Consider the following 12705-nt stretch of genomic DNA (forward strand, 5'->3'; position numbering starts at 1 on the left):
GATTGGATTTGAATTTGATGGTGATACATGAAATGTAAGTAGACAAATTAGACAAACAAAAAAGGCTCTCCACCATTGCTACTGAGCTTTTAAAAGCTTTGTTCTCCCCAGAAATAGTACCGATTTTCTAATTCACTGCCACCTTATGGCATTTTGGAGAGATAACACTTCAGTAATTTCCATCAGATGCTTCACGTTTCCAGGCACCCTCTCTGAGAACTTGGATGTGACAGGAACGCTTTGATTTTGAATCACTGCAGCTGTAAAACCGCCCTTTGCATCCAGATTTGGAACAATATTAATGCCTAAGACACTGGATTATTCTTGCTTGTGAAAACTGATCATTAAAGCGTCAATTCTATTTATATTTGCGGATTCTAAAGGGAGGTCATTTCATCAGCCAAGGGGCCAAAAATAAATACGAACTTTGCAATGTTATCAAAAGAGAATCTTTCAATCTAAAAAAGCCACTCGCTCACTCATGACTTCCCCAAATGAGTTCAATTCGGTGCATTTTTGACATTGAGGATGAAAGCTTAGCAGATGCCCTTCTCTATGTGTTAATGGTTTTCCTGACAGTAGCCCTAGCTAAGGAAATAATCTATGAAGAGACTAACAGAAATTGGAGATAGTTAATAGCTTTTTGTCTCTTCAAATAAATAACAACCCTGCTGCTAAGTATGCATGCATGGTTTCATTCTAGATGAGAAGAAACTATGACTGAAATAGGGCTTTGAGAGCTCATTTCTTAACTATTACGGAGAAATATGGGCAGGTCCTATAAAAGAAGTAGAACTACTGGGATATCTGTTGTGTGCATTCCCCAAGTGGACGGGCAGTGTTGGTGTTTTAGAAAAGCAGTACGAGTAACTGGGAGTTGGGGTTTGATGCGGTCTGTTTTGGTACAGGGAGATGGGTGGTTTTAGTGAAGTGCTACGTCATACAGAGGAGTGTAAGCATGAAGCATTTTGCAGGATTAGCCTTGTTCTCTGCATGTGCATGAAGTTGATTTTCCATTTGTATTACCAGCTTGCAGACCCACCAAAAGAAAGGACATTTTTCACATAGATACTGGCAGGGTAAAGTACGTACAGGCTTGGTTTTTATTTACTACTGTTACAAAGAGCTCCTTCTCCTCATAATATTTTTCTGCCCATTCACTTTGTCAAGACACAAAGCTTGGCTATCTCTCTTAAGTCAGTGCCACCGTTTATATGGCTTTTCTAAAGAATTTTGTCAGTAAATAAGAAAGAGAGATTTGCGTTGGCATTGGTACTCAAGACCAAAAAAGCCCCAGTTTTAAGCTCAGCTCTAAAAGATGACTGGAATGCTTCTTGGTGCATTTCAAGTAGAGGAAGGCTGGATGCTGCCTCCTTCCATGGCCTCTTTATCTTCTTACGGAAGATCACTCAAACCGGACTCAAACTCAAACTGGAGCCCTAATTATGGACAAGCTCCCTCCCTGACTAATCTTGGCTGGGGTCAGTAGCTCTACTAAAATAGGCCAAAAATATCATTCTGGATGTTGGCAGCTTGTTGAGACCACGTCTCAGGGACATTTGATGCCTAATGAGTACAGTACGGTGCTGTGGGGTGTGGTAGTACCATGTGAACTCCCATTTCAGACAGTCTACTCCTTGCTAGGGCACAGTGCTCCCCGCTTCCAGTTCCCCTGCTGCACTGGAAGCTCACGATGAATCAAACCTTAAACAATCCAGTACAAAGCCCTTTGTAGTAGGTAAAATAATTCATCATCTATCAGGCGGGAAAAAGGCTTCTAGCAAATCAAGCACCCCGGGGTGAGCAGAGCGCTGAACAGGGCTGTTTTGAGAGGCTAAGTTGGTTTTCTGCTCTGGAACAAAGCTGTTATAAGGGATAAATTTTAGCTGCCATTGGCCAGATCTTTGTATTCTCACATAGCAACGTCATTTAGAATGGGATTGGGGGGAAAAAAAAAAAAACTGGCAGTATGTTGATACCTTGAAAAGAAAGGAGCAGTTTGTTTAGAGTCTAACACTGGCAAAAAGTGCTGCTGCTAGTCCAAGTTATTTTGTTTGCGGTACAAACTATTCTGGCAAGAACATACTTTTTAAAACAGCATAAGCAAGCGGGACTCAATTTTTGCTGAGGGCTGCCGAGTGATTTTACTGAGGTCACAGCGGGAGCAGCACTCCAGCTCCTGCCCTGCTCCAGCTGCTGCCCTGTGGAAGCCCAGGGGCCCTGAGGAAGGCCAAGCTCCTTCAGAGGTCACAACACTGCCTGGACTTTGGCCAGAGCCAAGCAAAACCCTCTTGTGGTGGCACCAAGACATGGATATGAGGCCATTTTAGTAGCTCTGATGTAAGCTGCGTTTCCTATGATTTGCTGGCAGTGGCTGAGCTGAGAGAACCTCGTCCATCCTCATCTTCTTCGCCCTTCCCTCAACTGGCTTTCTGCTATTGCAGGTTTACCACTGTGCGTCCTTTCTGTTCATAACCTCGAGGTGATTTCTGGCATTGCTAACATAGTGATGGTGCGAACCGCCTTTTAAAAGAAGCAATTATATCCCACGGCCGGGGATTTTTCCAGCCAAAGGCACCCAAGACTTAAAGCCACAACACTCAATGCAGTAGTACTGGAGGGGGTTTAAAGCTTTTCATTTTACAGCTTAGCAGAACCAGGAGGGAAAGCTTTGTGCTCCCACACGGAGGAGGATGGCACATCCCCTGGTGGTTTACAAGCACAATATTATCTAGCGGCGTTCTCAGGGCTCTCCTTTTGCACAGCTCGGGCTTCACACCTCGCTGTAAGCGCACGGGCAGGACGCCTGGTCACAGCAGCTGTAACGGTCACAGCAGCCGCACGGAGCCGGGGCCGCCCCTCCCTGACTGGAACCCCGCTGCCGCCAAGCCCCTGAGGCGAGGGCCGCCCGACGCCCGTTAAGCGGGCGCTCACCACGCCTGCGCCGCTTAACGGCCGCTCTCCCGGAGCCGTGACTAGCTCCCAAGGGCCGCCATTTGTTTATACGCAAAGAGCCGCTACCCGCGATCCCCATCCCTATGAGGAGACCGTAGCCCCCATACCCAAGGGCGGCGGCGGTGACACCCCATCCCCCGCCCCACCGGCCGAGCATGCGCGCTCTGCCCGCATCCCCGCCCTGCGCAGCCGGTGAGGTCATGAAGGTGAGAGGGGCGGCGCCCGCCGCTGCCGTGCCCCAATGGGAGCGGGCTCTGCTGCCGGCCCGGCCTGGGGATTGGTCGAGAGCTGGCAGCTGGCTGCCGTCTTCGGGCCGCCTCATCGCCGTGAACCAATCGGAGCTCTCCGTCTCGCGAGCTAATCGCAGCTCGCGCCCGCTCTCCGCCTCGAGCTGCGGCTTGAAACCGTCCCAGGGCTGTGTAATCGAGACAGCGCGCCCCGCGATTGGCTCTCTCGCTTCGGCTCCCTTCGGGTTGGCCCGGTAATAGCCGGAAGAGAGGCCTTCTTTCTATTGGCCGCCCGACCTCGCTGCTAGGGCGGTGGCAGCGCTTTCCGATTGGGCCTCCGCCTCGCTTCGGGGAGATTCGGGTGCGCCCGTAAGGGCTTCACGATTGGTTACGACCGGTCACAGGCATTTCCGTAACGGCCTCAGGATTGGTCCCGACGAGGCTCGGGTATTTCCGTAAGGGCCTCGGGCTGGGGGCTAACGAGTGCGTCGGGCGCTTCGGCTGGCTATTCACAGAAGGTGCCTAGGGCCGTTCCGCAGCGTAGGGCGGCGACGGGCATAGGCGGCTGCGCGGCTTTGGCGCACACAGAGCGCAGCAGCGGGAGCCCGGCACGCAGCGGAGGCAGCAGCAGGGACAAAGGGACCGATCAACAGAAACGGGGAGGGGGGCCCAGCGAGAGGCAGCCGGCGCCAGAAGGGAGCGGCAGGAGGCTTCAGCCGGGCGGACGGCTCCCATGCGCCTCGGACGCCCGGGGAAGCAACAGCGAGAGCCGCCGGCGCTCTGAAGCCGGCTGAGGAGGAGCTGGGAGCCGCCGCCGCCATGGCCCGCACCGCCGCCGCCGGCCACCACCCGCACTGCAGCCTGCCCAGCCTGAGCCGCCGCCAGCTGCCCCTGCGGGCGCAATGAGGAGCCGCGCCGGAGCCGCCGCCTCAGCGCCGCACTGAGAGGCTTCAGCCAGCGAGGGAGCGAGGCCGCCCGCGCCGCTTCACCCCACTCCTCCCGCCGCGGATCCCGCCGCCGCTGCCGGATCCCCTTGCGCGCGGCCGCATCGCCTCCCGTCGGCGGATCCAGGAGCTCCGAGATCCCTCCGCCGGGGGAAAAGTAGTTCCGCCGCCTCCCTCAGAGGCGAGGGGGAAGGAGAGGAGAGGGCAGGAGGAAGAGAGAGGAGGGAGACAAAAAAAAAAAAGGAAAAAAAGAAAAAAGGGAAAAGACAGAAGGGGGAAAAGAAGGAGAGGAGAAGAGAGAAGCCGAGCGGCAGGATCGGAGGAGCCGGGCCGCGAGCCTCCGCCCCATGTGACTGGGCTGAGGGTGGGGGCAGCGAGGCCTAGCACACCCCCGCTGCTCGCGGCCGGCCCGGGGGGCTGCGGCTGGGCGGAGGCGGCTCTCGGACCCACCGGCGCGGCGGGAGGATGGCTCTGTGAGCGCCGGGCGGCGAGGAGGAGCGCGGCGAGAGAAGAAAGGAGACGCGCGGAAGGCCGGCGGGGAGAGCGCGAGGGGAGGGGGCTTCCCCGGGGGGGAAGGGGCCGGCGGTTCATGTGGCACAGCTCGCCCTTCGCCTCCCGCTGAGCCCGCAGCCGAGCGCCCCGCAGCCAGCCCCAAGGAGAGCGGAGGAGGCGGACAGCCCGTCGGGACGCAGCCGGAGCCGGAGACCATGTCCGGGCGGCCCAGGACCACCTCCTTCGCGGAGAGCTGCAAGCCGGTGCAGCAGCCCTCGGCCTTCGGCAGCATGAAAGTCAGCCGTGAGTATCGGGCCGCTCCCCGCCGCCCTCCTGCCCTGCCCCGCGTTCGTCTTGGGTGGGCCGCGGGCTCAGCCGGGCCTGCGGGACACAAAAAGGCCGCTCCCGGCCCTGCCCTCGGCCCCTGCGGGCCGTGCCGCTTCGCCTTCGCGGGGGGCTCCTCGGGGCTCCCAGCGCCCCGGTTCTGCTTCTTGCCCCGGGAAGGAGGGGATGAATGACGGGCACGCGGGTACGGCCGTGACGTTCGTCCCCGGGAGGTGTTTTGTGCCCTCTGAAGGAGGGAGAGGGGAGAGGTGGGGGGAGAGCTCCGTATCAGGTGTGGGCACCCCCACAGCCCGGCCCGTTAAAGGGGAAAGAAATGGCCGGGGAGAAAAGGGGGGGCATTACAAAGGCTGCCTGAGGGGGTTACAAAGGGTGTCTCGTACGCTGCTGACGAGCCCCGATGGAGGGAATAAGAAAATCCTCATTGTGGCATGTGAGTGGTTGTTTCGAGCTGAGGATGCCTTTTTCAGGTTTTCTCGACGGGAATATTTGTAAGAATGGGGCCTGTGCTTTATTCCGCACGGGCACGCTGGAAACGATCAGTGCTTGATACGTGCCCATCCTTCGCGTTGCGGCTGGTGGGCTCGGCCACGCTATGTGAATGGAGAATGGGCATTGCTTCTCGGTGTGACCGGAGAAAGGCCCAGCTCCGGGTCACCTACGACGATATATCTGCGGAACGGCAAATAATTGCTGAAGTCCTCTTTTGAATACGTGCCTATTTACGGCCAAACGGTTGCCAATTCACGCTATGGGCTTTGTTTTCAGTAATATTCCCCTTTTTTCCCTATGGAAATGGAGGGCTGGGTCTTTATGGGACCTGGAGCGTTTGACGGGCGTTACGGTTTGATTGATCCGTTTGATATCGCGTGTGGTCACACCTGACACCGCCGTGCGTGTGTGTGTTCCTTGGTGTTTGAGGCTTTTCACGCCGGGACTCTGCCTGGCTGTGGGCTTTTTGACAGATGAGAAATTCTGACGTTTTTCTGCACCGAAATGCACTTCCGCTGCGGTTGAAGCCTTGAGGAGAATGTTGGGCTGAGGTTCTGGAGCTGCTTTGTATCTGCATGATCAGGGTGCCCGCTGCACTCCGAAAAACACGGAGTGCCCTTTATACTCTTAACGCTGCTCATATGGGTTACGTTTGATCTGGTTAAAGTGTATTAAAGATCTTAATTCACACGGGGGGGGGGGGGGGGGGGGAATATGCATGACTCCATCTTAATTTATCGATTTACTTCGTGTGAGTGTGGAATAGGAAGCGGGTTTTGTTGATGGGTATTTCTGCAGGTGGCTGTCTAATGCTAGCCAGAGCTAGCCCTGCCACGCTCCGAAGCTAAATTTGCCTTATTCAAGCTCTACGGCTCAATTCTTGAAAGGTCATTGATGCTCCTTTCCTGTTTGTTTGAGGTCAGAAACTAGACAGATGCTTGCCTGTGAAGCGGGTGCTAACTGATGCAGACTAACAAGTTTGCAAATACGATTTGATCCCAAGTGTGTAACACCGAGGGAGAAACAAAGGCCGTAGCATAAAGCACACGCACTTGTGATAACCCCCCCCGCCCCCCCTCCTCCCCAGTCTCTCTAGTCATGTGCTCCTGGTCCTTCTGCTGTCTGGAAAAAAATGTCAGAACAAAGCAGGAGAACCACATGCGAGGACTCTGTGGGAAAGGCAGCTCATATTTTCAATTAATCTATCCGTGTAAGACAGTGCAGGAAGTTTAAACTTTTTTTTTTTCTTCTTTGTAAGAGAGCAGCACTGCTGGTTGCCAAAAAGGGAAATATTTTTCTGGTTCTCTTGAGTTTCAGTAGCACCTGGTGGAATGATGTAGCAAGCCATCTATTACTGCCTTGACTGCTTTGAAAGAAAGCCTGGTGGGGTGTGCAGAGATTTTGCTGGGCTCTCTTATTTTAATGTGCGTTCGTACTGATACTTAATAACATTCTGTACCCTTTTGAGTGAAAGCTGGGATAAAAGATTCCTTATGAAGCAGGTGGAAATGGATGGATTGCTCTCCTTTGAGTCATGTAGACAGCTTTTGTATCCCCATCTTGGTTCAGACCTTCTCCGGGTCACCAGGAAGCAAAACCCAGCCTGCTCGATGCCAGCCTTGTTGCTCTCCTTTGTAAGGCTGGGGTAGTGGTGAAATGATGCGGTGAGGTCCCACTTCCTTTGGTGACCACCTTCTGGAGGAGCCCAGCAGTAGTTCCCTAGGAAGAAAGGATTCAAAGGATGAGGTAGAAGGACTGATGAAGGAGCGGAGGAGGGCTTGCTGGGCCTTGTGTTAGACAGTTGGAGTGCAGGGCGTGTGGTGATTGCTCTTCTGCTCAGGGTACACGGGGAAGGAGTGAGCAGGCATTGTCTTTTCCATCTTATTAGACTTGGTGATCAGAAATTGATGAGAAGCTTGAGCCTTGAATGGAAGGGGATTCCCAACAGGTTCTTGTCCTCTGGCTTCTGAAGAAGGTGACTTCCCAGGCATGCTGCTCTCATTGCTCTGTAATAGTTGTTAGTTACAAGAATTTTACAGTTGCTGCAAGAGTAGGAACCCTGTGGCCTTCCCATATCTCTTTCATGATGTACCAGCATCAAGAGTACCTATGAAATCTGCCTTTTTTTTTTTTTTTTTTTGGTATTTTGATGGTTTTGCGATCATTCCGTGTTTCTTTCCACCCCACCATATGGATTTCTGTGCTGAAGTAATTCCCAAGTAGCTTATTCTCTGTTCAGGTCTTCGTTGCTGGCTTTATGGGTTTTCTTCACACACACAAAAAATATGTGTTCTTAGGTTGAGCCCGTAGGAAGTGCGTGGTATGGCAAAGATCATGGTTGTGAGAGTTTAGCTGTTATCTTAATGTCTAATAGTGCAAGAAATCAGCTTCAAAATCAGGTGATGAATATGTAAATCAAAAGCTTGCAGTTCTCCACATGCTGATGCTATCTACCTGCTGATTATAGCGCAAGAGAGGTATGAGCTTAAAGCTTGCTTTTGTTCTTCACCTAGGTGTTCTTGCATTGCCTCCAGATGGATGTTGTTTCCCAAATGGGGCAAAAATAATACTGAGAAACAAAGGGTAGTCATGCAACACATGACCCAAAATATCTATAAAAATAGTTTAGTTTGCAAATTTTCATCTAATGACTACGGGATTGATTCTTTCTTTTTTTCCCCCCCCTCTCTCCCTTTCCTTGAGCTTCTGGAAAGCGTTTACTGCAGACCAACAAAATAATTTACTACAATTACAACAAGTACTGTTGTCTGCTAGGTTTGGTGTCACTTAAAGCAGTCTCATGGCTAATGCTTGCCATAAAGGCCTCTTTGCTCCATGTCTGAGCATCGTGGCTTTGTAACAGGTTATGCAGAACTTGTTAACATAGAGGGTGAGGAAGGCAAGTTTATTTGCTTTAGCTGGTTTTCACGTTGTACACCTAATCTTGGTTGCAAAATCTAAAGGGCAGTCTTGCAGTAACTCATTTTGGACTCTCTGGAAGAATGTGATACTGATGCCAAATACGATTTTGTTGAAGTTTTTGTTTTCCTTCTAGGTTCACTGTTGGTTTCTTTCTGTTGTTGTTCTGTGTGTGTGTGTGTGTGTGTGTGTGTGTGTGTGTTCTATACTCTTCCAACAGGACAGTAGGATGGTAACCCTCCATTTGCACATGGTAGAACTGCTAACGTGTGAACCTGATGCATCTCTCATTAGTATAGTGGTGCTTTTAAAAGCTGTCACTTGAAGGATTAAAGCCTGGGAATTGGTTACTCCACTCGTAAACCAGTACATAAAGGTTTGGCTGCTTTTCAGGCAGAATGTGGTGTTTAATGCTAGATGATGTTCAGGTTGAGCTGTAGGAAGATTGGTTGGAAAAGCACCCTGGGCAGCTTCAGCGAGAGGAACGAGTGGGGCTGATGAAACTGGCCCAATGGCTGGGATAGCACTGCCTTGTTTCTCAACGTAGTTAGGGAAGGGCCCTCTCTGTTGCTTTGATAGCAGTTTCTGCCTAATTGGTTTCTGAAACTGGAAGCCGCCCATCCTGCTCTCCTTGCTGGAGAGAGGAAGAGCACTCCCTTCCAGAAGCCTGCTGAGAGCTGTGTGGCTGTGCCTAGCCCTGTCCAGCTTTCTGACTGCTGCCGCAGGAGTGGCTTTCCTCCCGCCTGACGCTTAAAAATGGTAACAATAAAAATGGGACCAGCTGAGGTCTGCTGATGGCCATGTGTGCTGCGGTGACCCAGAGTCATGCCTTGCAGGCTGAGCAGGAGACTAATGGCTGTCTGCGGTACCTCATTCTAACACCGGCTAACTATTTTCTCTTCACTCCTGTTGTTAGGGGTAGTTGAGCAGAAAAAAAATCTAATACAAAAATGAAGCCTGCCAATGGAACCTGCCAAATAATAATTTCATTAGTTCTTCCTTTGTGTCCCCCACGTCTTAGTTTCGTGGGTTGATATTTTTTTTCTTCTCATACGGAGGTTATCCCTAACCTTCTGTCAATGATCTGCACGTTTCTTCTTCCCTGCACTGTTTTCCGGAGGTGAATTCCTCTTGTGTTATCACTTGATTTACCTTTTCTATTTCTTAGCAATACCATCTCATTCACTTTTTTTCTTATGCCCTATGGGTTTCTGTGGCTGTGTTCCATACCTACATGCGTCCTGGTTCTGGAAGTTGTTGTACCACTTCATCCCTTAACTTGATAGGGTCTTGTAGGTATCACACGGTACATGTTTGTGTACTTTGATCTCTTGAAGGGTAAGGAAGGCATTTCCTTGAGATCTGTACCGAAAGACCACCTCCCTGGCTGAAGGGTTTTCTGCTACTGCTCCTAAAGATCTCTAATTTTGATGTATTATATCTGCAAATGCTATTTTAAATAGCACTTCGTTTAAATGACTTCCCAATATCGATGTCCAGTGTACTCATCACAGTTCTTTGTAATTCCAAAATTTGGGTTATTAGCTGTTGCTGCTCCCTTACCCCATGCTCCTTCTTGAACTGCCTGGATGAATGGTATGGGCACTGAACATCAGCAAGGAGTCCGTGCCCACAAAAAGCCTGCAGTGGAAGCTCTATGCTGGAAGACTTCCAGCATTTTCTGTTGGCTATTGTTTGTACATGAGCTAATAATGCACAAGGTGGTTGGAGAACACATGCGGCCTTCTTATTGGAGCTCTTGGAGTCTTTTTGTTTCAAATGGTGTATTGACTCCCGTTTTAAGTCAAAAGATCTTTATGATTTCCAGAAATTTCTATGGACTTGCTCATTGAGTGCTCTTCTGGACTACTTTCCTCTTTGTTCTTGACAAAAATCTTTACTCTTAAGGACTTCTGGTCAGCTGTGACTTGTGTGCTAAGTGCTGAGGTGGCCATCTCCTACAGTTCTATGGCTGGTGGGGGCACTTGGCAGCTTCCTGAATTCATTGAGCAGCCCATCTCAGCCTTAAAAGACCAACGCGTTTTAAGGTGAAGCAGCTGTGAAAAGGAGTTCACTGAAAGCTTAAAGGCCTCACCCAGGTCTATATCAAATCCAAAATTTCATGTTGTCACAACTTCCTTTGATAAGCTGTATGCACAGATTCTCATTTATTTTTAATTATGTGTGTTGAAAGTAAGTGCTAATTAGAACTTCTGCAGTGTGTTGAGAAAAGATACTCCTTAAAGCATGAAGACTCAAATCCGTTTGGTACTGGATAGACCAAAACTTATTGCTTTAGATACAAAACCAGGACCCTCCTTTGGTGTCTGATGGAGATGAATCCCAAAGTGCTGCATACTGGTTTGGGAGAAGATGTAAGTTTGGAGTCATGATGATCTCTGCCAGCCTTGGTCTATTGGGTTGGTCTATTGGTCTTGGATGGTCTATTCACAGAATCTTCTGCTCACATTGATTTTGGCTTATTGTATAGAGAGAGGGGATAAATCGTCTTAGTGTAGTTCATGAGACAGCACGCGTTCAGATGGATCCTATATGCTGTAGCAGTGCTACCCTTTAAAGTTATGGCCGTGTAGTAGGAGAGACAGTGGTTTCAACAGAAATCCACACATTGGAGATCTTACTGAAAGCATTTTTACATCGCCCTCTGAGAGTTATCAAAAACCTGAATGCCCAGAAGTTGTTCTGACATGCCTCTAAAAGAAGTGGACAGTGACTTTTGTCTGATCGGTGCTATCAAAGAATCTTTTCATTAGGTGCTCTTGCCACAGATGCATTGTCTGTTGTACAGAATGAACTGCTTTATTTCCTCTTCTGAACTTTTATCTTGTGAAGACAGGAAGTAAATCTAAGCATTTAAGGCAATTTGTGTTCTCACCCTTGCCTTTCTTACAATGGAAGAAAGGACAGTGGTATGATAGCTTTTCAGTGTCGAGCACTGAAAGCTTTTCTTCCTTAAACAAAAACAGTATAGCAACAGATCTTCCTGAAGGGATGGCACATCTCCTCCTTAGGAGCATTGCCACTTCTCCGCAGCAGCAGGCTCTGTATTTTCTGACATACCCTCACCATCTTGGGCACTGTGTGCTTGGTGCTTTCTCTCTTAAAGCACACCTCCACTTGATATTAAGTGGGACAAAGTCCACCGCAGCTCTTTTCCACTTGAGCAATTTCATGGCGTTTTGCTGGGTTTCTGCATCGATGTGGAGTCAGCTCAGCCGAAGGAGTGGCACCGGGTTTGCAGGGTGCCCCGTTGCCTGCAATAGGAAATTCACTTTCTTGCTTGTGAGAAAACTTGAGGCTAAGAAAAATACCGTTTTCTAACTTTGTAATTGGCCTGAGTAGGGCCAGATGTCTTCTGCTTGATATAATGACCTATGAAGTTGTGTTAAAAGTAGTGGACTACTATTATGCAGGTATTATGATGAGATTAGATAGCCACTAATATATTTTTGTTTAGGTGGCTTCTGTTGATTGTGTATGAATGCGGAAAGCAACTCTTCTATGTAATACATGGTAGGAATGTAAAGTGGCGTAGTTAGGTTGCTTGACATGTCTCTTCAGGCAGTTGGGCAGATTTGGAGAACCCTGCTAGTAGTCCATTGCCTGACAGCAGGAGTGTAACAGCTTATTCAAGGAGCCCTTCTGATTAGAAGGGAAAGGAAGGATGGTCCTGATCAGCCCCACTGGATAAGTAATGCCAACAAGGATGTATGAGATACAGTACTACTCCGCACGTATAAAGAGAAGTATCTGATGTAGCTGCAGAAGTTGCAGTGGGCTTTTGGATCCAGGCTCTTAGACAGAGAGAAATTGGGTGTTGGCTCCAAAGTTATAACCAGAAGGGAAACAGCAGCTGAATTTTTCCAACCAAGGCAGACTTCTTAGAGCTGCAACTATAGGACATCATCTGTTTTGACTTTTTTAGTAGGAATATAATTCTTGTCAGTTACAAGCCCAGAGCTTCAAAGACCTGTCTTTTGCCAGGAATGCAAGCAATTGTTTAATTTTCAGACAGGCTGAGAATATGCTTTCTTGAAAGATAAACTGAAATTTGACTGTTGCTGCAAAGCGAAACTTGATAGTGTTTGCAGTGCAGAAAAATTGCATAGCTGCAGTTGATAGAGTTAATCCCTTTGGCTTTCTTGGTTCACACCTTACTGTAAACAGTTGCACAGAGCCTATGTTATTACTTGTATCCCACCTCTCACATGCTTCATGTGGTTTAGGTATTTTAAAATAAGTGGCACCATGGATTGACCTGTATGAGTGGGTTTCCTTGAGGGAGGGAGGAAGGGGACACAAACCCATCAGTC

The 12705-nt window shown here is 49.5% G+C and overlaps 1 protein-coding gene across 2 annotated transcripts in view; it reads left to right on the forward strand.

The window, feature by feature from the left end:
* The first annotated feature begins 3689 nt into the window (after positions 1–3689).
* GSK3A (glycogen synthase kinase 3 alpha) overlaps positions 3690–12705 on the forward strand; it is a 142049-nt gene continuing 133033 nt past the window's right edge. For both annotated transcript variants that reach the window (XM_416557.8, XM_004938179.5), the window contains exon 1: positions 3690–4921. In XM_416557.8, the coding sequence (XP_416557.4) occupies positions 4834–4921 (88 nt within the window). In that variant the 5' untranslated portion in view covers positions 3690–4833. The remainder of the gene's footprint in view (positions 4922–12705) is intronic.

This window comes from Gallus gallus, chromosome 1, assembly GCF_016699485.2.
Source record: "Gallus gallus isolate bGalGal1 chromosome 1, bGalGal1.mat.broiler.GRCg7b, whole genome shotgun sequence".
NCBI classification, from domain to species: Eukaryota; Metazoa; Chordata; class Aves; order Galliformes; family Phasianidae; genus Gallus; species Gallus gallus.